This window comes from Hemiscyllium ocellatum, chromosome 16 (assembly GCF_020745735.1).
Source record: "Hemiscyllium ocellatum isolate sHemOce1 chromosome 16, sHemOce1.pat.X.cur, whole genome shotgun sequence".
In the NCBI taxonomy this organism is placed as follows: domain Eukaryota; kingdom Metazoa; phylum Chordata; class Chondrichthyes; order Orectolobiformes; family Hemiscylliidae; genus Hemiscyllium; species Hemiscyllium ocellatum.
This window is the reverse complement of record NC_083416.1, coordinates 37,033,700-37,059,977: the sequence shown is the minus strand read 5'-3', so window position 1 is coordinate 37,059,977 and position 26,278 is coordinate 37,033,700. Positions and strand designations below refer to the sequence as shown.

The following is a 26,278-nucleotide window of genomic DNA, read 5'->3' as shown; positions in this document are numbered from 1 at the left end:
TTTCCAACTTTTCTGATGATACGAGACAGGGCATGATTGAGTTGTGAGGAGAATGCAAGGAAGCTTTGAGGTGATTTATAAAAATTATATGGCTAAGCAAATACATGGCAGATGCAGTACAACCTAGATACACTTTGTGAAAAATAGAAAGGATGAGTATTCTTTAAATGGTGTTATATTGGGAAGTGTGGATGTTCAAAGAGGTCTGTGTAAGCTTGAACTCCACTCGATGGAAGTAGGCAGGCAGGCAGGGAAAGGCCAATAGCAAAGCAGCCTTTATTTCAGAAGTAGAGATATCTTAATGCAGTCATAAAGGTCTTGGTAAGACCACACTTGGAATAATTGCATGCAGTTTTGGTCTCCTTCCTAAGAAAGGGTATTCTTGTCATCCCTGGTACCAGCCTAGTAAACCTCTGCTGTACCCGTTCTATGGCAAGACTGTTCTATGAAGAGAGATTGATTCAACTGAGCCTATATTTACACTCATTTAGAAGGATGAGTGGGGATCGGATTGAAATATATAAAATTCTAACAGGGCTAGACAGACTAGATGAAAGTGAGGACTGCAGATGCTGGAGATCAGAATCAAGGTTAGAGTGGTCCTGGAAAAGCACTGCAGGTCAGGCAGCATGTGAAGAGCAGGAAAATCGACGTTTCGGGCAAGAGCCCTTCAGGAATGAAGGGTTTTTCAGCACCACTCTCATCTAGACAGACTACCTGCAGGGAGGGTGTTTCCTTGGTTGGAGAGTCTAGAACCAGGGGCACAATCTTGGGATATGGAATAGAATAGAACAGAAATGTATTGTCACATCTACTTTTACATGGAAAAATACAGTGAAAAGTTTTATAAGTAGCACCACAATGGTGCCTACATCAATGTCAGAAGTCATACATAATAATTTTAAAGTAAAATTAAGACAAAGTTCAACACAGTTCAGTGGACACTGCTGGGCTCAGGGCAAGCTGATTAAAGTGTGTTGGAATACCCTGAAGATGTAATCTGGATAAGATTGCCTGCCAGGGCACTGCATTTACCTGGAAGCCAAAGATAAAGAAGACCTCTACATAAGGTCAAGACCTCCATGTCAGCTCAAGGCAGTCACACTTTTGGACTGAGATGAGGAAAAATCCCTTCGAAGAATAATGAACCTGAGGAATTCTCCACCACAAAGCAGCAGAGGTCAAGTCATTAAATATATTCATGAAAGACAGTTTTTATGAAAAAGTCTTTAAACACAAATAGGCTGCGGCTGTTTTCCCTGGAACATTGGAGGTTGAGGGTGACCTTATAGAGGTTTATAAAATCAAAAGGGGCATGGATAGGGTAAATAGACAAGGTCTTTTTCCTGGGGTCGGGGAGTCCAGAACTACATGGCATAGGTTTAGGGTGAGAGTGGAAAGATTTAAAAGGGACCTAAAGGGCAACTTTTTCAGAAGGTGGTGTGTGTTTGGAATGGGCTGCCAGAGGAAGTGGTAGAGGCTGGTACGAATACAACATTTAAAAGATATCTGGATGGGTATATGAATAGGAAAGGTTTAGAGGGACATGGGCAAAGTGCTGGCATGGATGAGTTGGACTGAAGATTCTGTTTCCGTGTAGCACATCTCTGTGACCTAGATGGGGTAGAGGATAAAGTCAGAATATCGCATTGAGATATATGGTCATACCAATTCTGTTGAATGGTGGAGCAGACTTGAATGGCCAAATGGCCCACTCTTCCTCATTTCCATGTTCATGTTGGTCAGACTTAGGACAATACATTTTGGTGAGATCCTGGGGCTGAGCTGTTGACCTCCAATAAGAAAGGTTGAGGGAGTTATGGCTTTTCTCATTGGAGTGAAGAAAGATGAGAGGTGACTTGTTAGAGCTGTACAAGATGGTGAGAGGCATAGAGTGGATAGCCAGAGACTTTTTGCCAGGGCAGAAATGACTATCACAATGGGGCATAATTTTAAGGTGATTGGACAAAGGTTCAGGTGAGTTGTCAGAGGTCTGCTCTTTACCCACAGAGTGGTGGATGCATGGAATGCACTGCCAGGAGTAGTAGTAGAGTTGGATACTTAAGGGACATTTAAACAACCCTTGGATAGGCACATGGATGATAGTAAAATGAAGGGTATGTAGGTTAGTTTGATCTGAGAGTAGGATGAAAGGTCAGCACAACATAGAGGACCGAACGGCCTGCACTGTGCTGCACTATTCTATGTTCTAACTGCAATCATTATCATTCTTGCTAGGTGTGGCCCCAACCAGTGACAGTTTCCCCCCTCAATCTCATTGGCTTCAGCTTTGCTAGGACTCCTTGACATCATACTCTGTTAAATGCTGCCCTGATGTCAAGCTGGACACCCTGACCTCCCAGTTATTTAAAACAGCACTTAGAAATTTTGATGGGGCTCGCTTTTGGTCCTCCATTTGCTAAGTTACTTCTCAGTTGATTTCGTCATTTATGTCATGTAATACTGCCCTTGTGCCAGAAGAAAACATTCCCTTACTTTCACGTTGGTCATTCTTTTGTATGTCCCACTGGACAATCCTACTTTTAATCTCTCCTATTTCAGATATACAGATCTTAGTATAGTCAACACACACAATTAACAGCTCATTACCTTATCTGACTAGTTTACATTAAGCATGATAAGATTTCATACATATTTTCTTTCTTGAATGAGCCAGTTTCCTTCAGGAAATATTTGTAGACCAAAGCTGCCATCCCTGTGACAAACCTCATTCATTCCACTTCTATTTGCCTGATTTTTGGTTGCTTATACATTGTCTCCCCCACCATTGCTTCATTGTAGCTGAAGGCATTCGTGTCAACAACCAGCCTTGAAACACAGCCGCTGACAAAGCTTTTGGTCAAACCATTTACTGCATCTGACTTAAGCTGGAAATCATTTTGTTTTAATTCCATATCTACAAAGCAGATATTTTCGATGTTAAAGAGTATAAAATGACACACGTTGTTTGCATCTGGACTATCTGGATACAGTGAAGTTGTAACTCATTCCAGAATGAGGAGTGACAGTAAATTCCTGTTTTTTTTGTAATGCATGGCAATTTTGAAATGCATCGCCAGCCACTTCATTCAGTGCAACAGGAAGCAAACATGCAATTCTCCTCCTCCTCCTCCTTCGGTTTGGGTGCTTTCGCCAGTATAAATAGCCCGATTTCCGTGACCACAGTGACGACAGAGACTCGGATTGACAGGGTGCAGCAGTCTATTCTGGGAGCAGTTTGATCCTACTCTTTAAAACTGATTGTGGTGGTTTCCATTGAACAGAACGAACTCAACGTTTAAACAATAGTGAACTCATTTTTTATTTTTTAAGAAAAAAAAGTACAACTTTGGATGTTATTCTCTCTAGAATGACTTCTCTTTTGGCTATCAGGTCATGCGTTCCAGCTAGCTGAAGATTTTGGCCCACTTTAGCATGCTTAACTCTTTCATGGTTTCCATCGCTATTAGTCTGGTGTCTTTCAGTTGCATCGTGGGCATTTTGAGCTCTGGCAGGTCCCTCTGGTGTCTGCCAAAGAGGTCCAGAGGAGCAGGATGCAGGTCGTGCTCTGAAGCCAATACACCCAAAGAATGTAAAATTACTCCTCCAGCTGTAATCCACAACACGGCGATGTCATTGTGGGCTGTGCTATCTTGTTGCCCGAAGCAACAAAATGTGACCTGCGTCATGCACGTCAGCCCAGGCCAGCTGAAGTGAGTTTATTTTCATTTGAGAGAGTCAGCAGCAGAGTTCATTTTCGCCGCTCTGCCTTCTTTTTGTTTTTAAAAGAGGCAGCGTGGGAGGGAAGCAGAACATTACAAAGAAGTCTGTAGCAGTGCTGACAAACTCCTGGACTGAAGCAAGTGACTTTTCAAGTGCTCACATATTGGGAATTTTTTTGTTGATTTTTTTTGCTTATATACATATATTAGAACAGATGTAGTCAGCTGGAGCGGAGTAGATCTTGCCGACTATCTGCAGTCGTTTGTTGATGTGTGCCTCTTGCCTGGGATCTGGGCTCAGCTGTCAATCAGCAGCGTTGGTTGGCGTAGCCAGTTTCAGGGCGCGCAGTCCAATGAAAGCTACACGCTGTGGGGGTAAAGCCGAGCGCTGCCAGCCGCTCCAGCCCATGCATCCCGGAGCATTCCCCGGCAGTAGCCGCTCGCTGGCTCTGCACACCACCCAATGCAGGAATTGAGAGCCCGCCTTGTGAACGGGGATCCGCCAGAAAACCGCATTGGTGAAAACCCAGCACGATTACTTACCTATTTATGTTTGGTGACGCCCCTGGACGGTTCCATTTTGAGCCTTGGAGGACCCAGGCAGGGGAAAAAAAAATCCAAGAGAAAGAAAGAGAGCTCTTAGATAATAGGAAAGCACTGAACATGTAATGAGAGGTGAAGGAGGATGAAGTGGGCAAGATCAGCGATTAAAGCGATGTCAGATTAAAAAGCTAAATCAGGTATCTGTGCATGCTTTTAAACGCTTTTTAAACACAGTATTGCGCATATTTCGGATAGCAATATTTGGGCGTATGTTTGCATTGTACGAAGGTTGCACCAAGGCAGCTTTGCTCCGATTTTATTCGGATCCCTATCCTTAGCTGGCTTTTGTTTGTGCTTTTTTTTTAACCGCGAGCAGCCCCCGCCTTGTTTTTGTTGGTGCTGCCTTATCTTTTTTTTATTTCCTTATTTTCCCCCCTTTCCTTTCAATGGTTGCTCAGGCTACGCGGCGACTTAGTGCGTCGGTTTATTTTTCTGTTGTTGTTGTATTTATCGGGATTATTGCATGGTCAATGCCGGGACCGTTTGCATTTCTGTCGGATCATGTTGAGGCCTGAATTGTAACGCTGCATTGAGAAGAATGCAAAGGCCCTAGGCCTGCTAGCTGTTTGATGTCTAATAATTACAGATGAGCAAGAGTGACGGATTTTTAGTGACCCAACAAAGCTTTAGCGCACTGTTTGGCCATTTATCTATCTATCTATCTATCTATTTATTTATTTATTTTTCTAGGGAGGGTGTGTTTCCTCGTCCACTAGCATGTGTAATTGTTGTGAAATATTTCAACAACACTTTCCAACTAAACTAGCAATTAAAAAAATTACAAAGCCACCCAAAATTTTAAGGTATGTGGAAGGCTTTGCAGTGAGAGTGTTTCTGTGGCCCTTCGTCTTTTGCTGCTGCTGTTTGGATTCACTGGGCTTCAAAACTTTTAACAGCACAGATGGAAAGCAGAATCCTTCTTTTCCATTGGCAGTTTTAGTCTGGATTGCTGCCTTTATTGTCTACATTGTAAACTCAAGCTTGTTTTACAGTGTGGTTCAAATTCTGCAAAACTTCTTCACGTAAACATGCAATGTCCTATATGCTGGCCTCCTCTTTAAAGAAACAATTTGGTAAAACCATTTTAAAAAAATTCTCTGCATTTGTTTGCTATCTATTAAACAAGGAGAATATGTCTGCATTTCTTGTCATGCAAAGAATGCTTCTCAAATGAGAGGCATTTCATGTGTTGATCATGGTGATCATGTTGATTTATGATTTTGGGAAATTAAAATAATGGGTTTAAAATTAAAGTAGGCACCTTTTTATAAGCAGTTCAGTCAAAATCAAAAGTGACCCCGTCACCAGCATCTTTCACATTCCACCTTTTTGTACATTAAAGGAAGTCCTCTGTGTTTATCATTCCTCATTCCATTTATCCAGTTATCTCAATGTTTACTGTCCTTTTAAAGTGTGATCTGGTCTCCTGTGCTCTGAGGTAACTACAGAAATCTACCTTAGTTGTATCTCTTGTTCCAGATCTCTTCTGTATTGCTATTTGGAGAAGGCGGGGCAGCGAGATAGAAGAGACTATTTAGCAAGAAGTGCTGGGAGGAAGCACAGGGAAGTGCTCAGGGCATGTATCACCTTTTCAGGGTCTGTGTTTATTTTTATTAATTGCTTACCTTTTTTGATGGGTCTCTGGTTTCTATTACAAAACAGTTAACAAGTGCTGTTCTACTTAGCAGTTGAGTTAATTTCTAGCAAAACTTTTATTGGGATCTACATCTATTTTATTTTGTGGGCTACTGACCTTTAGAAATAAGACTGGATTGATTTTAAAGTTGCCATGAGTATTTGTTTATATAGATGAAAAATCCTGTTCCACAAGAAGTACAAGTTTGCTTTTACAACACAGAAGTTGAAGCTTTATGATTTGTTGTGTAAACTGAAGCAAATAATATGTTATAACTTTTTATTTTGGTGGGATTGTTAAGATATTCTTTTGAACAATATATCTAATAATTCCTTAATTTATATCAGCAGTATTGGAAGATTTTTTGATATTTAAAAAAAATAAAATGAATGAATGATTGGATACACACAGTAGAAAGTAAACTCTACTCAGTTAGTAACAACTTGCTAGTGAATATGAAAGTCTCAGCCCCAATCCAGAATTTAAACACATAATATTTGCTGGTGCTTTAATGCAAATTGGGAAGCATTGTGCAATGCAGAATGTGGAGTCTTTTTGATGAGGTGTGAAATTAGTTTTGTGTGCTTGTTCCATTAATCTCAACTGGACATACTAGACAAAATCCTGTAGCACTTGACGAAGAGCCAGGACCTTTCTCAGTGTCAATATTAACATTTAGCACCAATGGTACAGATTAACCATTGGCTATCTAATTTGTTGTGCGCAAGTTGGATGATGCAGTGCTTATCTGCATAATTGTGGTGACTGAAATTCAGAAAAGTTCTTCTTGCGGAGTGTCTTGAGATGGCCTGAGAATAACTCCCTCTGTTTCCATTTAATAATTCAAGCATAATTCCACAGAATGACAGCAGTTAAATGATCAGTTTAAACTCGGTACTGCATTGTACACTCATTGCCATTTTAGATATAATGTATATGCCTAATCTATTGTTTGTGCAATAAGCAACATAACCACCATGGTGCATTCTGCATTTATTTTGTATGTATAATTTTGATCATCCAATCCATTTGCTGCATGCGCCTCTTTGAGAAAGGACTTTTTTCACACTTGTTAAATAGAACTAATAATCACTACCATTACTATAATGAGCTATATTTCCTTTATTGCAAGTGTTTTGATTAATAAATAGTCCCTCACACATTGGGAAGTGTAATTTCTGCATGTAACGCCCTACGTATGTACAGTAGATTATCTAAACAATTCTGTATAGGTGATGGATACATGATGTTAAGAGTATCTGTCAGCATTTAAAACCTTTCCATACATGTTTTTGGATCTTTGAATCATAGCAAAGGCACTTCATAATCTTCATCAGCAGTATGGTATACATGGAATTTCTGACAATGAGGTACAAATCCGCAAGAGAACTGTTAATATAGCCTAGCTATAATATGAATATAGAATCTTACCTTTTTCATACTGGTGTTTGTGTGGGATAGTTTTTTTTGCTGGCATGCGTGTTGTTCAAAGAGTATCTCCCTCCTGTTGGAATATATTTTGACTTATTCTGTTTTTTTTACTTTTTGCAAAATCCACTTTTTCTGCTTTGGGAGGCATAATGTTGTTTGCAAGGTCTGACGCTTCAACTGCCTATTTTACACTGGGAAAAGTCCTATACAAATTTTGGATTTTAGCATAATATTCCCAGTTAAAATGTAATACCTGTTTAAATTTACACCAACAGTGTGAACAGTCACATTATTTAGGTAAATATTTATGTTTTAGACTCTACAGTTCATTGAATGTAAATAACTTAAGAATGTAAAACAAAGTGAGCCCTTCTCCCAATTGAGTGGTGTGTTGTGCTGATTAGCATAGGTATACTTTGACAGATTACATCAGGTTAATGACTCAATTTTTAAAAATAATTCAAGGGTAATATATCCTCTAGATTATGCATACACGCACAAAAAGGAATAAGCTTACAATTGTGGTATGTTCATTTCCACGTGCATATCTTAGAGGTTTATTTGTGTTTATGGGTTGGTTTTGTGGAGGAAATCTGAGCAACTAACATTTGAAATTGAAGGATGACTTTTTTCACCCAAAGAAAGGGCATAGTGTTTATGACAAAGTGACCTTCAGTAGAAGTATGTTTCTGTGTACTTTTGATTGAAAAGTAAGGATTTTATAATGTGTATATATGTGTACTTTGCTCAGTTTTAACACAGCTCTGTTTGAAAGGACCAGTGGTTTTGTAAGCACAGTTTATATCTCTATGGTTGTGGTTTAGTTCACCCACTTTTTAAAAGGTGGTTTTTTTTCCTGACTTGATACTTTTATTTACTTTTGATTTGAATGCATACTTGTTTATTTTACAATACTACTTCCCTCTGTTATTCGTTTTTGAACTTGTTTCTTTTGTAGTGTCTAATTGTATTTAAGTTTTTCAAATGTTTACAAAACATTTCCTGTAAGTATCTGTATATCTATGAAGGGATAGAATGATAGCCAATTACTGAGGGGGGTGTTTTATTGCTCTAAAGAGAAAGTAAACACTCCATTTGTTTCTGTTAAGTTTCTTTTTTTCTTCAGTTCCTCCACAAGCTAAAAGATCCTCAGTCTGCTGTCAGTGCTTACCTTGCAATATCTTCTTGCTGCTGTTACTGTACAACCATTATAGACAGTGCAAAGAGAAGTCGTCCAGTGGAAAGTATAACCCCCACGGTTGCATGAGAATTGATCAGAAAATCAGCACCTGGTTGGGAAACTGAAAAGATTGTGGTCCTCAAATTGTGTGAATGGGACCTTACTTTAAAATAAATGAATTGTTAGGAGTCACTGGAAAAGATGATTCATTGGGTTTTATCTGCAGCAGTGTATTGTGCATGTATTTGAGAGACTGCAGCCGGGATATTGGCTACCAGATGTTTATTTGTCTGAATTTTGGTTTCTTTCTTGTGCTTGCTTTATTTCTACTCATGGTGCAATATTCTTTTTCTGGATCAGTGGTGCTGGAAGGGCACAGCAGTTCAGGCAGCATCCAGTGAGCAGCGAAATCGATGTTTCGGGCATTCCTGATGAAGGGCTTTTGCCCGAAATGTCGATTTCGCTGCTCGTTGGATGCTGCCTGAACTGCTGTGCTCTTCCAGCACCACTGATCCAGAATCTGGTTTTCAGCATCTGCAGTCATTGTTTTTACCGTGCAATATTCTTCGTTAAAATTGATAATGCCAAACATGTTTTACAACATTCGGGCTGAAAACCAGGGCCACCATTTGTTGTAACAAGGCTGCCACCAGTGTCCGCCACAAATTAAACTTGCCCAGATTTATATTATTGTGTGTGGCAAGTTGCTCAAAGTTGTGTAGGAAGGGTAACGGGGAATCAGAGACCTGAGTAAACAGAACACGGAAATGTCTCTCTATTAATCAGATTGAAGTATTGTGAAATTAACAGTGCAGAGATTGAGAAGGAAGTGTAAATTAAAGAGGGTGAAATCAATGTCAAATCAAGTGCAGAAAGAAATTAAGGGAAAATACAAAGATTTGCATTGAGAGAGACAGGAAAAATTAGCAACTAACCTTTATTGCATGGAGACTACAGGAACAAGGAAATCTTGCTACAATTGTATCAACAAACTATTAGAACGGCACATTGAACTCTTGTCATTACTGCAAAGGAGGTAGAGTACAAGGATAAAGTGCTACAATTGTATAGGGCTTTGGTAAGACTATACCTGGAGAACTGTTCACCATCTTGGCCTCCATATCTAAGAAAGGATACACTTGCCATGGACACAGTACTTTGGGGTTTTACCGCAGTGGTACAAACATAATTTACTGCAGATGCTGGAAATCTGAAATCAAAATAGAAACTGTTGCAAATGCTCAGCAGGTTAGAAAGCATCTGTGGAGGAAAACAGAATAATGTTTCAGGTCAGTGTACTTCTGAGTGCTTTAGAAATCATAACAATAATTTCTAAATTGAGAGGGTTGTGCAGTGTTGGGATTCTGAATAAATAAGATCAGTAGACTTTTGGAGTTCAGCAGAAAGAGAAGATCTCATTGAGCCATACAAGATTCTGAAGGGCTCTGACAGGGCGGATACTCGAAGGTTCTTTCCCTTCATTATTGAACACAGGAGCACAGTCTCAGGATAAGGGTTTGGACTGAATGGAGAAACATTATTATTCAGAGGTTTGTGAATTTTTGGAATTCTGTATTCCACAGGGTTGTAGATGTGCCCTTGGTGAATATATTCAAGACTAAGATAGATGGGTATATTTTTGATCCCTGAGGGAATCGAGGAATGTGGGAGCAGATGGGAAAGGGGATTTTGGGCAGAAGATCAGCTCTAATCCGATGCAGAATAGACTGAAGGGACTGTATGGTTGACTCTGATCCTGTTTCTAACATTACATTCTTATAATCTTCTTTTGTCTCTTTTTAAAATGTATATTTTTAAATAGTCCCAGCAATTAAAACTTGAAGGATGAGACTCCATTTCTAAAATAGTTGTTTCTCAATGCCAGAGTGAAAAGGTCAAGGCTTAAGTATCTTTGAAAAGCTTAAATATGCTGCACAGAAGTGGTAACTTTACTCCTTTTTCGGGCATTTCACTGAGGTGAGACAAACCCGAAGATGCCATCTTGTGAATTTCACAGCAAAGTGGTACAACCGGAAAAATAATGTTTGAACTTCAGTTTAACCATTTATTTGTCTTTTTTTGCACTGAAATTGTAGTGGCAATTGAACACAAATAATAGTGACTAAGTTCTGACCTATTAATTTTTCTTTGTTCTAAACATTCCACCAGAAGTAGATTCTGAAATTTTTTTACAAACCTAAAAATTACTGCAGCACCAATACTGAGGTGTGGGTTTCTCATTTTGAATGTACTTCCCTCTGTTGAAACTTTAGATGGATTTCTCTTACTATCAGTGAATGTAACCCCCTGTGCTCCTTTGTAAGCTGACTTATACAACTATTTGATGGACGAAGGTGTTTGGAGGAAGTTGTGGTTGATCAGATGATGTTAGGAAAGAAGAGGTATAAAATAACTTCTAAAGTTAAAATATAAGGCATGAAACATTAGATTTTAGCCCTTGTATATGAAAAGTGATAAAATACCTGAATTCAGGAAGATTGACATGTACACATTTGAGTGACTGAAGTGTTGTTGAGACACTTCAGTACATGATGAAATGATGAATGCCCTCCATTCCAATAACAAAGAAATCCATGAGTGCTTTGCACTTATCACCCAGATAGAAGTCATCATTCAGATACCTTTTACCACACACCCCCTCCCCCAGCTCTGAAGCCATAAGTATGTACCGTTTTGCTCCAGGCTCATTTTATGCGTTTTATGAGCTCACTACATAGAATCAGCCACCTCCTGCTCCCTGAACTATATTCCCAGTCCCTTTACTCCATATCTCCAGAAATGCCGAGCACCTAATTTACTGTCTAAGTTCCCGTTCTGTTCAGTATTTTGAATATTTGAATGAGGCCCACCACCCTCTTAACATCACCATCATTACCTCCAAAAAATCAATTACTTTATCCTTGCTGATATTGTGCTCTTTCTAATTTCCCTGACTGCTTTAGTTTACAGACATATTCTTCCCCCTCAAATTTTGTCTTTTCACAATATTAAAAACAACCCTATGCAAAGTTATGAAATGTATTCTTTTTGATGGTATAGTACATTTTCCCAATTGTATATTCTTAAACTCTCTCGTTTTTGATACAGCCAACCACACTAGTTTTCCCTTCTTGCTGTCTTCTGTTATCTGGGGCAGTAATACTATTTGCTTCCTTCATTGGTTGAATGTTACAACAGAATAACTTACGTCTGTTCCCTCCTATAAACCATTAACTCCAGATACCTCAGCATCCTGTATTATCCCTATATCATCCTATCATAAAGCCTGCTTATTTTCATTCCAAATAGTGTCCCCAACCTCTGCCGTTCCCAGAATTCATATCTGTTGCAGACATTATTATACATAAATTTTGTCAGTTCCAGATTTGACTATTCCATTGTTTTCCTGGAAAAACTTGCCATCTTCCATAAATCTCTGCTCATCCAAACATTTGCTGTCTGCATTCTGTTTTGTAGAATGTTCCACCTCATCACCACTGCTATGTACTGCTGACCTATGTTGGTTCATTGAAAATTTAGAATTCTCATACTGTTGGTTAAATCCTTTTATTGCTTTGTCTTCCGGTAGACAGCTCCAATACTATAACTACGACTTGTCAAATTTTCCTCAGTCTGCTATCTTGTGATCTCCACACTCCCCTCTTATGTGTATGTCTTCAGCTATTTAGGCCCAAAACCCGAGAATTCCCTCACAAAATCACTCTTACCTCTCCATCTTTCAAACTCTTCCCTGCCCCCTTCCCTATTCCTTTTTAAAGCCAAAATACATTGCTTAATCCTTTGGGCACCCATCCCAATACTTTATATAACTGGCATCCTCTTTTTTTCTCTCTATTTGCCTCTGTGGAAAACATTGGAATATTTTTGTTCTCTAATGGGCTAGAAATAAAGGAATTTTGGTTGCACGTCCACTTCCCACACCAGAGAATGGAACAAAGTGCTTTATAGTCAACCGAATTTGTGCATGTCAAAGTCCCATAAAGAGTACTGACAGTATCGTAAGTGGCACGTAATCTGTTTTAGTGATATTGTTTTGAGAGTGAATGTTGGCCAGGACTCTAGCTATCGGAAAGCAGCCTAGCTTTGGTTTAGTAATTCATCTCATCTGAACGGTGACATCTCTGACACTGCAGCATTCCCTCAGAAGCAGCCTGGATTAGTTACTCAAGTTTCTGGAGTGGCCATCTGACCTCACTGGGCCATCTTTCCCATTTGAGTCGACTGACCCAAGGCTGACATCTTGGTTAGGTGAAAGTGAGTACTGCAAATGCTGGAGATTAGAGTAGTGCCAGAAAAGCAAAACAGGGCTGGCAACATCTGAGAAGCAGGAAAATTGGCGTTTCGGGCAAAAGTCTGATGAAGAGCTTTCGCCTGAAACGTCAATTTTCCTGCACCTCTGATGCTGCCTAACCTGCTGTGCTTTTCCAGCAACACACTAATCTTAATATCTTTGGTTATATAAATGGTTATTTTTGTGGATGTGTGCTTCTGTGCTAGTTATTTGCTAACTAGCATTACAATGAATTGGGAAATTATAATGAAAGGGCAAGGGCTCTGAGGAAGTTGTAGATAATGGATATTCAGTAATTGTTGAATATACATTTAACAGTTGTGTATGAAATGTTTTAGTATTTCTAATATTGAAATGTTGCTTTTGTATTGAAGTAACCTCTTCAATCAAGAGGAAATATAATAACTAAAGTTAGATGTTTACAAACAATATATCAAAACTCCATATATCTGGGATTAATATTTTTGTGACTTTGATCTTCTAACTAGGTCTTTTTCTTTTGACATGAAATTATTTCATTGTCAAGATTATTAGAGGTATTGGCATGTTTGAAAACTTTAAAGCACTTTTTCTGCGTTACACTTTTATTTCATTCGCAATAATTACAAGATGAGGTCTTTAGAATTGAAGGTGTTACAATGAAAGAAAGTTGTCTCTTTTCAGAAGATAAAACATGAACACCTTTGCAATCCAAGGAAGTCGATAGACAGCAAATAGCGAATATCTTTCCGTTCATATCAGATAGCTAATGTTTGCACCTAATTATCAAATATTTGTCTGTGCAGCCATTCATTCCCCAGCATTTAGATATCACATTCTGTTTTCCCATTTCCTGTTTTCATATTAATGTAATGCATTTATGGCACCTGTATCTTCTAGGGCCAATTATTATGTATAGTGTTTTATAGTATATTTTATAGTATTGCTCTGAATTTATACCAATGTCTGTATAGTTTCACCTATTTGAAATAAGAGCCCACAGTAAAATTCAACTAATAGTTCGTTAACAGTTATGCTGTCAGAGACATTTAGTCTACAGTCGGTAAAGTAAAAAGAGGATGTTTTTGATAGTTCGAGGTGCAAGTATAAAAAGAGGTCTGCTCAAGTTCAAAATCAACTTAATGCAATTGTACCCACTTTATAACTGAGAAACCAATTACCAGTCAAAGTTGACTTAATATGTATCACCTAATCAAATATTCTTCACTAAATATTTATTTAACATCTGATATTTTTACTAATTTAATCAAAAGCCACAGATCCAAGAAATGGAATAAAATGGTTCCTGCTTTATTAGTTTAAAGCCTATATCATTTTTGGGACACTGAACATTTTGGATAAATCTATTGGTTTTATATGTAAAAAAACTTTTTGAATCTCTCCTGAAGCTGTGAAAGAAAAAGATATAATTTTTTTTGTCAACATCCATTTTAGTACTGTTCAAGCACTTCTGCTTTTAACAAATAATTCACTGAAATTTTAACAGTTTATACCTCACCTGGGCAACGTTGTAAATCATTTTCAATTGTACAGATTAATGCAGAAACTACACTAATGTAGTATTGTGCTCTGAATTCAGAGAAGCAGTGAGCTTTACTGTTTCATTTGATGTCTCCACTTGACCTTAAAGGAAATGAGGACTGGGTGGGTCAGAAGGCCTTGATCTTCCCTGGAGGCCTGGGGCAGAAATGACTTTTTCCAATTTTCATGTCCCACCTTATGCGTGGTTTGCCAAAGACCTTCTGCTGTCAAATGACCTGAGTGGATGAATAGCCTTTAAGCAAACCTGCTAAAAGTGGGCAGACTCTGATTTCTCTGGTTTATGGACTTTGCCCACTAGATCTAGTTATGGACTAAGAATGATCCAGATTTTTTTCCCTGCCTGTTTGTGGTCTATTCATCCCTGCTGAAAGGTTGGTAAGAATGATCATGAGGATTGATTAAGGACGACTCCTTTTGCGATTCGGTGACAACTGGGAGTGCACAAGTTGATGTGAGGTGAGGACACGGCTGTGTTGCTCTGTTCTAAGTTCAACGATGGTGAAAAAATAGTCAATCATAAGAGCATTGAAATAAAATTGTGCCCTGCTATTGTTACTCAGAAGCATCACCTTCATCGAAAAAAAGGTGCTTGATAAATATTTTTCACTTATTTACAAACATACATTTAGAGGATGTAAATTGTGTTCCTTATAAAATGTTAACATCTTTCAAAGCGAAGGCAATTTTCTATTTTGTAGAAGAACCTGCTGCTTTTATGTTGCAGCGAGGCACTTGGTTGAGTCGCCTGGTAAAAGGAACTACAGGGAGAGATAGCTTTCAAGTAAAATGTAGCTCCCTCTTTGCCGCTTGTATGTATCTGAGCCACTGCGCCTTTAGCATATGTGTAACTCCCTCCTCTCTCTTCAAACACGAGGATCCACTCCGGGAACGCGTCGCGGGAGCGCGCCCGCCCCCGAATGTTGTGAATCAAACTTTTTAAGGTTGTGCCGTTCGGAGACGGGAGTTTAATCACAAACTTAGCGACAGGAGGGAGGAGAAAGCGGAGCTTGCAGCAAAACAAAAAAAAGCCAACCAGTGAAGGGGAGGGGTGGGGGGGGCAAGGAATAAAAAGAAACAGACCGAGGTAAGAGAGGAGGTGAGGTATTGCTGGCCAGAGAGTGTGTGCACAGGGGGGGGGGGGGGGGGGAGGAGGGGATTTGGGGGTGTGTGTATGTGGGGAGTGAATGATGGTGGGGGGGAGAGGGAGTGATTGGGGAGGGAGGGCATGGGTGAGTGGGGAGCTCGGCGGCTTGGATACATTTCCCCTGGATACATTGTTTCAGCTGGAGCCGCGCTCGGGGGCTCGTTCAACCTCAACATGGTCCTCTTACACCCCGCTCCCCTCCCCGGGAGGGGGTATCTGGGGGGGCGGGGGGGGTGGGAGAGGGAGGGGGCTGTGTGCTGCTGTCTTTATTGTTCACTGGGTGATCTGCGGCGCTGTCTTCCGGACTGGGGAGCGCGGTCTCAGTGAAACTGAAGCCCCCCCCCCCAAAACCCCCCCAGTTTGGAGAGGGAGGGAGGGGGTTGTCAGCCTATACCCCCCCACCCTCCCCCAAAATAATACACGGGGGGGGGTGGGAAGATAGATGAGGATAAAGTAACCCCCTCCCTCCCCCTCAGTTGGATTGGGAGGGGGGGGTGGGAGGAGACTGTTTAACTGATTCCACCCCCACCCCCCCGTTGCTGTGCCCTCTCCCTTGTTATGATTTTGATCCTATTGTTCGGCTTCTGGATTCGGGGGCGGTTGGAAAGGGGGGGGGGTTGACCTGGATGGAGCTGGAATGGTGCTGTTTATTACCGAGGGGCGGTCACCCTCCTGTGCCCCCCCCCCCCCCCGGGGTGGGGTTGATGGGGTGGGGGGGCAGTTAGCCCCTGGGCCGCCCTCGGCTGCCGGTCGTTTATTGTGTGTGAGACAGAGAGAGAGCGTGTGTCTTGTTTGCGCCGCTTTTCCTGTTGGCGATGGACTGGCGCTTTGTTTGGCGGCGAGCACGTGGTGCCCTGACGGCGCGGCCCCGCGGTGGTGTGTGTGTGTGTAAGCGCGCCCCCGCTGGGTGTGCGGGTGCCCGAGCAGGCTCGTTCCCGGGGTTCTCTGCCCCCGCCCCCAGGGCAGCCTCCGCCAGAGTCCCAGCCAGTCCCGTGTTTCACTGGAAGTTGTGTCACATTCTCCATCCGAGCAACAAAACGCTTTTAAAATTCCCCATCGCTGGCAGTGAAGTTGCTAATATTTCTTCTTTCGGTTTGGGGGCGTTCAAAGTTCAAATGTTTTCAATCTTCCTTGCAACAATGAGTCAGTGCATACTCTGGGCAATGAGGTAGGTGGTTGTCGTATGGTCTTTCCACTGTTTGACCCGCAAGCTCTGTTTATTTGTCCACGTGTAAACATACAGTATCTCTCTTAGATTTGACCTGGGTTATCCAGTGGATATGTTTTAATTGGTGTGCAATAATAAAACTGAACGGGTTCCCTGGAGCTCTAACACTATGTTCTGTTCTATTGTCCTGATGTACTTATTTGTCTGGACAGCATGCAAAACAATACTTTTCGCCGTATATCAGTGTATGTGACAATAATAGAATCAAACCAAAGCATTTGTTTTAGATGGTGTGGTCCAACACACATCTTTTAGATATGTGGAATAATGATCCCATCATCAACAAAAGAAAAACCAGCTTTACTGGAATTGGAATTTCTAATCCTAATTCTGTGCATCAAGGTACATTGAACACAACTTGGAGCGTACTACAACAGAAATCTATTTGCTGGTGAAGGTGTTCAGGTGCACTGCTTGCAAAATGCAGTGTAAAACTTTGGGCAGATATTCTAACTTTGAGCCACCTTTTTGTTTGGTTGGTCAAGCCATTAGCAGCCATCACTCTGATATCTGCAATTGTCATTCTGTTGTACTGTCTTAATGTGTTTAAAATATACATAACGTAGCTAGTGATCTGGAAAGAATAAAGTTTTCAATTGTTGAGTTGGTGGTGTGCATGCAAAATAGTGGTTAAGATGTTCAGTCGTGATGCTGATGAGAAGACTAAATTTATAATAAGTAACCCTTGGCTTTCAGTGTGTTTCCCTGTGACAACCAGATTTAGCAGATTTCATCCACATTGAAATAGCCAACCAGCTTCAGAATGGTCAGATTTGGGGGTGGGGACTTGCCTTCTGGAATAATAGTGCATTAAATCAGTTTGTGATAAATCACTGAACAAAAGGTGTTGCATTGTTTCACCTGTTCTGAATGTTTTCTTTAAGGTCCCTGACAGTGAGAGGGAGAGGAAAGGTTTGAATCATAGATGTAGTTTTCATTCTGAAGTGATTGTTGCATATTGATGCTGTATTACTGTCTATGAAGTGATAGAATGCAGATTTGCACTCAGGTTTCTCTGTACCATGGGACTCAGTGGTACCACTCATGTTCTGAAAGTTAGAATGTCATGGATTCAAGTCCTGCTCCAGAGTCTTGAGCCCATACTCTCTAGTGATTCTTCAGTGCAGTATTGAAATGGATGAGACGTTTAAGTGTCTGCACGTTCAGCTGAAAGTGATCCCATGGCATTATTTGATGACGATAAAAGCAGTTCTTATGATATTCTGGCAAATACTTATTCTTAAACCACTATCTATTATATGGGATTTACCAGTATATCATTGCTGAATGTGGGACATTGCTGTGCACAGTTGAACTGTTGTTTCCTTGTATTACAATATTTCAGTCTGCTGCAGTGGCTTAAACTTCAGGATGGTCTGAGGTCATGAAAAGCATTCAATGAATTCAATTCTTTGATTCACCATGAGCTCCTAAACCTGACCATACTTCTATGTTATCGCTTCCATGTCTGAAAACCATTTCAATGGAGGGATGTATTCTGTAACTTCTGATTTAAGCAAGCTGATGCCTTATCACAGGTTATGATGTCATGGTGACCATGAGTTACTAGTGTTTCACAAAGTGCTACTGGAGTTAATTGTACAATATTTTTGTTCTGCGATTCCTGGCTGAACCATATTTGCCTTTACTAAAATAATTTAATTTCTACAGTGTTGTATTTTGACCATTTGCTCCAACATCTTGCTGCATTTTCCCTTTCTTGAATTCTCCTTGGATGTTTATGCCTTTTGGTCTTCTACTGGATTAACATATATTTTTGCAACTTTTTTAAGGTGAAGCCTTAAATTCATGTGATATTTGAAGAAAAACAAGGAGATTTCCTAGATTCATAACCAATATTCTTTAGCAAACAAGGTCAGTAAAGGCAAATTAACCTTTACTGACATCTCATATCAGTAATAATGTTTATTTACATGAAAACAGTAACTAATTTATTTCCAAAAGTACTTTGTTGCAGAAGTGAGATACCTTGGGACATTACCAAGGGGCACGATAAAATACCACACTTATGCAAGTTGTGTTTAAGGAATTTTCCACTTCATTTGAGATTGTGTTGTAAAAATATTAATCATTTATTAAATAGGAAATATGACCAAAATTAATCCCGACAGAACTTAATACCAGTCCAGATTCAGCCAGTTAACTTCCAGAGACAATGTAGCATGTTCTCTAGTAACTGTAATGAAATCAGCTGAGATTTAAAAGTCAACCTCTTTGGAAATGTCATGAGCTCCATGTTAAGTGAGGGTTGAACCTGAGTGTCCTGATCCCAGATAGGGAGCTTGTACTGAGTTGCAAGACCTCTTGGGAATGTTAATCAGCTTTGCTTATCTGGCAGTTGTCCTTAAACTAATTTACCTATGGTTTCATTTAAATACAAGCGCTATTATACAATATTGAGGTTTTGGAGGCTTAGTTGATGTACCAGTATAGAATATTTGGATTAGATTACTTAGTGTGGAAACAGGCCCTTCGGCCCAACAAGTCCACACCGACCCACCGAAGCGCTCAGATCCATTCCCCTACACTTACCCCTTCACCTAACACCACGGGCAATTTAGCATGGCCAATTCACCTAATCTGCACATTTTTGGACTGTGGGAGGAAACCAGAGCACCCGGAGGAAACCCACGCAGACACAGAGAGAATGTGCAAACTCCACGCAGTCAGTCGCCTGAGGCGGGAATTGAACACTCTGGTGCTGTGAGGCAGCAGTGCTAGCCACTGTGCCGCCCAATATTTATAACTGTTCCAGGTTCAAATTTTCATGTGCTGGATATTTATGATACTTTTAGCACCAGCCTTAAATTATCTTTATGATTGGGTAACTTGGCTTGCGTACACAATGTTGAGTATTTCTGATGTTATTGCCCGTGGAAACTGAGGTACAGTAGGTTTCAAATGCTGCTCTTCCGCCTTTGAACCTACTCAACAAATGGGGTGAAAAATCTGTGAATCTAATCTAATTTGCAGATACAGCAAGTCCCCAAATAAAGAAATACCTATAAAACAGCATGTTTTGGTTATATCATTCAGAAAGGCCATAGGGTAGCTAGTGAAGGAAACAATTTAAAAAAAAAAATCAGTAGTGGTTCAATAAAGTTTCTAGGTTAAATACAGGATACTTGTAAATGAGGAAGGCAGTTCAGCTTAATGCTTCCACCTAAGGGGGATTTGTATTTTTATAGGTAATAAACGATTCCATGGTTTTTGCCTGGAAATCTGTTGCATGTTTCTCTACTTGAAGAAAATCATGATGTCAGCACTAATCTAAACTACTACCTTTTTGGATCTGTCTGTTGCTTACTCCCAGTTTAATTTTGTTATTTAGGTTATTTCTGCTATCTGCTTAGTTATTTTATCTAACTCTAACATCACCTGTTGATGTCTTTTCTGGATTTTTAAAAAACACAATTCTTTTTATTCTTCTCATTACTCCAGTTCCTGATATTAGGGCTCAGCCTTGTGGCTCCAGGACTGTTTCTACCTGTTATACCTTGGTAATGGGATCTGAGTAGTGTAGCCAAGGTATCATATGGTCGAAGTATTCCCTCTGGAATATGTTCTGTTTTGAATTGGTTCAGGGAAGGATTTCTTTTCTAAATCTGGTATTATTGTTTGTTTAATAAGGCCGTTATATCTTGACATCGCTTATCTGAAGCCTAATTTCAATTGTTAATTAATAAATAAAATTACGTTCTTTTCCTCAATGCTCATACCATTCATCTTGATCAGTAAAACAAGCCCCCTTTCTTTCCATTCTAACATGTAAATAAGTGTGACAGTAACATTTAAATCTAACGAATAGATTTTCTGACTGAATAAGCCCTGACTTATAGTAGTAATTTAGAAGAATTTTGTTAGTCTGACTTGACCTTTAACTCTTTAACTAGGATCCCAGTAAATGTCTGCTATGTGTGGATTTAAGTTAATCTGTCTACTAAGTGCATTAACTAAACATTTGAAAGTTACTGGTAAAATACAATTCCGTCTTAGACATGATGAAAGTCAGTGTGATTAATTTCTGCTTTTCCATGTTTTGATTAAATCGGCTACCATTTGCATATCAAATTGTTTTCCTAGCAGCTGCATTCATTTCTACAGGCTGCATATACACTCTGTCCATACCAGGCTGTCCTTACTAACCTCGCTTTAAACCTTAGCAGAATACTTTCAATTCTGGATAAAGCAGAGGCCTCTGTTTAAAGACCAGTAGTAGTCTTAAAAAAACGTTTTCTGCTGCAGTATGATAACAACAGAAACAATAAAAATGCAATACAAGTGCCACAAATTAGTCCAAATAATATTAACATGTAAACTTAACAATGCTGTACTCCAACTATTTAGAAGTAAAGTCTGATGAAATGCTGCAGAATCTTCCAGAAAGCATGTATGGATCTAATGTAATTTACATCGGAAAAGCTAGAATAGTATCTACTTTTAACAAGACATCAGCGCTGAGTAGCTGGTCAATTTAGACATAAAACTGACTTAATACCATAGATTCTGAATGAGTCAATCTATCACTCAATTCTCAGAACCCAGATCATCATCCCAAGTTTAAAACAGCTGTTCCTCCTACACTGTACTGAGCATGCATTGTGCTTTTTTTGTTCCAAGTGACAACTACATGCGCAGACTCAACTGTGTGGTTCACTGTACTTAATAATCCAAAATGTAGAAGAGCAAATTTACATTGTTTTAAGTGGCAGTTCCTTGGCTTATGAAGCTGGTCTTTATAGTATTACTTTTATTGCTCAAGATGAGATTAACTTAACTTGTAGAAGTGAAACCACAGAAAACCCAACGCTATCCATTGTCCTCTATAATAATGAATTGGACCATGGAGACCCAAAACACATTTGCATGACTGAGCTCTACCTTTTTAACCTTTTTTAATTTATGCAGGATTTCAAATTGAATTACATTGAATTTAGAAGTTATTTTCCATTTGAACAATTTTTGGTGTTTATTCAGTACTTTTTTTTTCTGTTTTAGTATTTTTCCATTCTATAATATAACAATAAGGTAGTATAGGTTATCTACTTTAAATAAAAATTGGAATTATAGTTATGTTGCTTTTCACTGAATTATGTAGTTTTCTATCACCATTATTAAAGCAGAAAGTCCCTCTGGTTAGTGCAGTCTGTGTTTCACCAGCTCTTACTATGCTTTCTCAAACTTAGCTTATAAAGATAGAATTCAAATTGTCTTGACAGCCTTTTTGGAGAAAGAGTTGGACTGTCAGGATCAAGTCATGAGTGTTTGTATTTGCGTCAGTCTGCAATTGAGGTTTTAATCCCGTGATTTAGGTCCTGTATGTGTAATGTGTAACATTTGATAGAGAAAAAGATTAGAGTGTCTTATTAATAGGAAAAATGCCCCTAAGGCAGGCCTCTCTGTAAAATATGTGGACCAGTGTGATGATGGAATAGATTAAACACACAGATCTGGAATATATCAGAATTTTCTGAAGTAGTTAATGATTATCTTTTCCAGTAGTATTTCTGATTCAATTTAGCCTAAAACATCAGCCTGCGCAGTTTTGTCAGCAAGTGCTGATGTACTGATTTCCTCACAAAACATTGGCTGTCAGCATGAAATGCTGAATGTTGGTATATACGCTCTAGGCAGATGACAAGCCTTCAGAGCAATAAACATGATTACGTTTAACATCTTAAGTGCAGAGCCATAATCGGGCATTCCAAGAAATTCTTTGTGCAAACGTCCAAAATGGATCTCTGCTTCTGTGGAATCTCTTAGTGTTGTGGCTGTAATTGGAGTTCAGCTGCAAGAATATATTTTGAATGAGATCCAGCCTGAGAATTTCTGAAGTTAAATGGCCGATGGAATTCAACTTCCATTTGGTAAATCCGTCATGGTGTGTGGGATTTTGGAACCCAGCTGAATGTTCATCTTCTGTATTTTAATTAGGTTTAGTTTGGCTTTCTTCCCTTTTACTGAAGAGACGGTCTGTTTGGAAATGCTTTTTCATCAATTGTGACTTAATGATTTGATGTCAGAAGATTAATTATGAAAAGGTTCATTTTTTTGCTTCATCTTTATTGAACAAACACAACATTAAATATTTCGTGTCAGTTTTTATTGCAGCGAAAGAAATAGAGGCAAGAGAACTCAACTACATATTGATGTTTTGAAAGCAGTTCATTTTTATAGAAGAGACCATTCTGGAGGTCTTAGAAAATATAAAGGTGGATAAGTCTCCAGGATCTGATCTGATGTATCTCAGGACGTTGTGGGAAGTTAGGGAGAAAATTGCAGAGCCCCAGCAGAAACATTTGTATCCTCTATATGGGTGAGGTATTGGATAACTGTAGAGTGGCTAATGTGCCTTTGTTTAAGCAGGGGTGTAAAGAGAACTTGGAAACTATACACCCATTAATCTGACTTCTGTGATGGATAAGTTGTTGGAAGTGATTCTGAAAGGTAGGATTTATATGCATGTGGAGAAGCAAGGAAGGTGGGGATTAGGGACAGTCAGCATGCTTTTGTGAGAGGGAAATTGTCTCAAAAACTTGGTTAATTTCTCAAAATAGAAATCAAGAAGATTGATGTGGGCAGAACAAGAGACATTGTTTATTTGAACTTTTAGTAAAACCTTTGACAAGGTTCTACATGGCAGACTAATTAATAAAGGTAGATTGCATGGGATTCAGGTTGAGCTTGCCAATTAGGTACAAAATTGGCTCAACGACGGGGGACAGAGTGATGGTGGAGGGTTGTTTCTTGGTCTGGAGGCCTGTGACCAGCAGTGTTCAAGAGAGATCAGTGCTGGGTCCACATTTGACCAGTTAATACCATATTTATATCAATAACAATGAGCTGAGGAGTGGCAGATAGAGTTTAATTTGGATAAATGTGAGGTATTGCATTTTGGCAGACGAACAACAGCAGGACTTATACAGTTAAAGGTAGGGCCTTAGGTAGTGTTGTAGAACAAAGAGACCTGGGTTTAAGGTACATAATTCTTTAAAGTTAGTGTTGCATGTAGACTGGATGGTTAAGTAGACATTTAGCATGCTTCCCTTGATTGCACAGACCTTTTTAAATATAGGAATTGGAATCTGTTGAGGTCTCTTCTGGTCCAGTTCTGGGCACCTTGTTATAGGAAGGATGTTAAGCTGCAGAGGGTTCAGAAGCAATTTACTAAAATGTTGCTGAGAATGGAGGGTTTGAGTTATACGAAGAGACTGGATGAGACTTTTTTTCACTGGAGAATAGGACAGTTGAGGGTAGTTGTGTCGAGGTTTATAAAATCAAGAGGGTACAGCAAAGGTGAAAACCAGGTATCCTTTTCCCTAGGGTAGGGCATTTCAAGACTTGGGAGTATATTTTTAAGGGGAGAGAGGAAAGATTTTAAAAAAGATATGAGGGGCAACTTTTTTTACATTTCGTACGTGGAATGAACTTCCAGGGGAAGTAGTGAATGTAGGCACAATTACAACATTTAAAAGACATTTATCGATAAGTACATAAGAAATATTTGGACTGATATGAGCCAAGTGCACACAGGTGGGACTAATTTAGTTTGGGATGAGAGTTGGTATGGACTGGTTAAACCAATGGGTCTGTTTCTGTGCTGTATGACATGAATGTCTCATATTTCATATTGACCAAAGGATCTCCTCTGATCACATGCAGAGAACAGGCTGATTGATTTACTCTTTCCAGTGGTATTCAGTGTTATATACCCCAGACAGAAAGGAATTATTCAAAAATAATTCAGCGATATCTCAAGTAACCACAGCTGCACGTTAGAATTTCCTGTAGTATGGTAGATGGTTGATAGATGGTTGAATCTAAATGGGACAAGCCTTGGCTGTATCCCAGTTTATACCTTACCCAATGATTGTTCGTATGCTGAGATGTGTGTTCTTTTGTAGCTACAATGTATCTTTGCCAGATGAAATGTTTTCAAATCTTAACCAAAATCCAAATGTATTCCCTTTGCATAAGATGCTGACCCTGTTTTGAAAAATACTTTCAGAAATAAAATGTATTTATAAATTATTTTGTTTTAAGAAAAATAGTTGATAACACATTTTCCTTGAGGCATTCTTCGCAGTTCTGATCACTGACAACCTGACTGTTAAAGCATACAAAGAACAACTGAATTCATGAATTGGAATAAATGCCTGATTTGGAAAAGACTGCAGATACTGGGGATGTTTATATTTAACGGCAAGTTTGTCTTTAACAAGTTTGTCAAAAACATTTGTTAAAGTTTGCAAGATTTTAACAGTCCGAGAAAAATTGCAACCAAATGAACTGAGCAAAAGTTTTATAATCTGGTGGGTGCACTGAAGCTCAGAAGGAGGACTAGATGGAGTAACTTGCTTAGATACTGTTGAATAAACTTCACTGGACCACAGTGGAGGCAGAGTTTGGTAATCTGAAGAGGGAATACGATATTTTTCAGGCATAATGATAACTGGATATGTGCAAAGTTGCAGTCTTAAACTTAGGGTCGAGCACAGTAAATAAGCACAAGGAATTCTACAAGAGAAAGGAAACATCAGAGCCCATCCATTGTTCCTTAAGGTGAGGGATGTTTGTTAATCTGGATGGAGTGCTCCATCCAACTTTAACTTGTGACAGGTTAAACTCATAAACGAAGGCCAGCTGCAGAGTAAAGCTCCTATTGTGCAACAAAGTATCTTAAACTGTAACATGTGAAGCGTATGAGAATGAATTTGTTTCCAACAGAAAGTTGCGTCCATTTCTGGAATTGTCAATGTCACAGAGTTTTGGCCATTAGGAACTGAGTTGAGGATATTCCAGTTCAGTCAGTGTACACTTCTTTTTGTATCATCAGTATGTTCAAATGTACTTCTCATCCAAAAAGTATTATTGAAACATAAAGAAATGCAATAACCAATTTGCACACAGGAATATATAATCAGGTTTTTTGAAGCACGAGTGGTTGACATATAAATATTGATCAGTATGTTACAAACTGTTCTGCTTTTTAATCATGCTGCGAGATCTTTTACTAAGGACAGACAGGGTTTTGATTTAACTTAACTTTAACTTAGGTCAAGAATGAAGGCCTTAGGTACATTCTGGAGTGTGGTTGAATCTTTGAGGAAAGGCTATACTAAAAGCAAATACTGTCTGTTTTCATTCTAGATTTGCTGTAAAGTCACTTGGTCAATGCTTCTACCTCTAAAACCTGAAATGAATTTGTTGGATTCAGTATGTGCAGCTTCTAGAGACTGCTAAAACAGAGCATCTGTGCAATGCTATCATGATGCTCAAGAGGGTACTCACCAGAAGAAAGAGCTTAATATCTAAAACTATCTAATCAGCAAGCTTAAACTTTAATTGGTCAAACACACTCTTTCTTGGTGAGCTTTTAGTTGCATAGTGGGAGAGCTGAATCAAATGATACCATTATGTGTTCATGTTGTTGTGTCACGGCTGTTCACTCATCTTCCT

The 26,278-nt window shown here is 39.3% G+C and overlaps 1 protein-coding gene across 3 annotated transcripts in view; it reads left to right on the top strand.

Annotated features, from left to right (window-relative positions):
- Positions 1 to 26,278, top strand: part of rnf44 (ring finger protein 44) — a 142,810-nt gene that overhangs the window by 48,490 nt on the left and 68,042 nt on the right. Inside the window, exon 1 of one of the 3 annotated variants that reach the window (XM_060837139.1) lies at positions 3,410 to 4,462. The exons of 1 other annotated variant lie outside the window; for it this stretch is intronic. Coding sequence is in view for 1 of the 2 variants with exons in the window: in XM_060837138.1 (XP_060693121.1) it covers positions 5,904 to 5,921 (18 nt within the window). In the remaining variant the exon portion in view is untranslated. Of the gene's footprint in view, positions 1 to 3,409; positions 4,463 to 5,892; positions 5,922 to 26,278 lie in introns of those variants that run through there. One more of the 3 variants, XM_060837138.1, reaches the window with a different exon arrangement.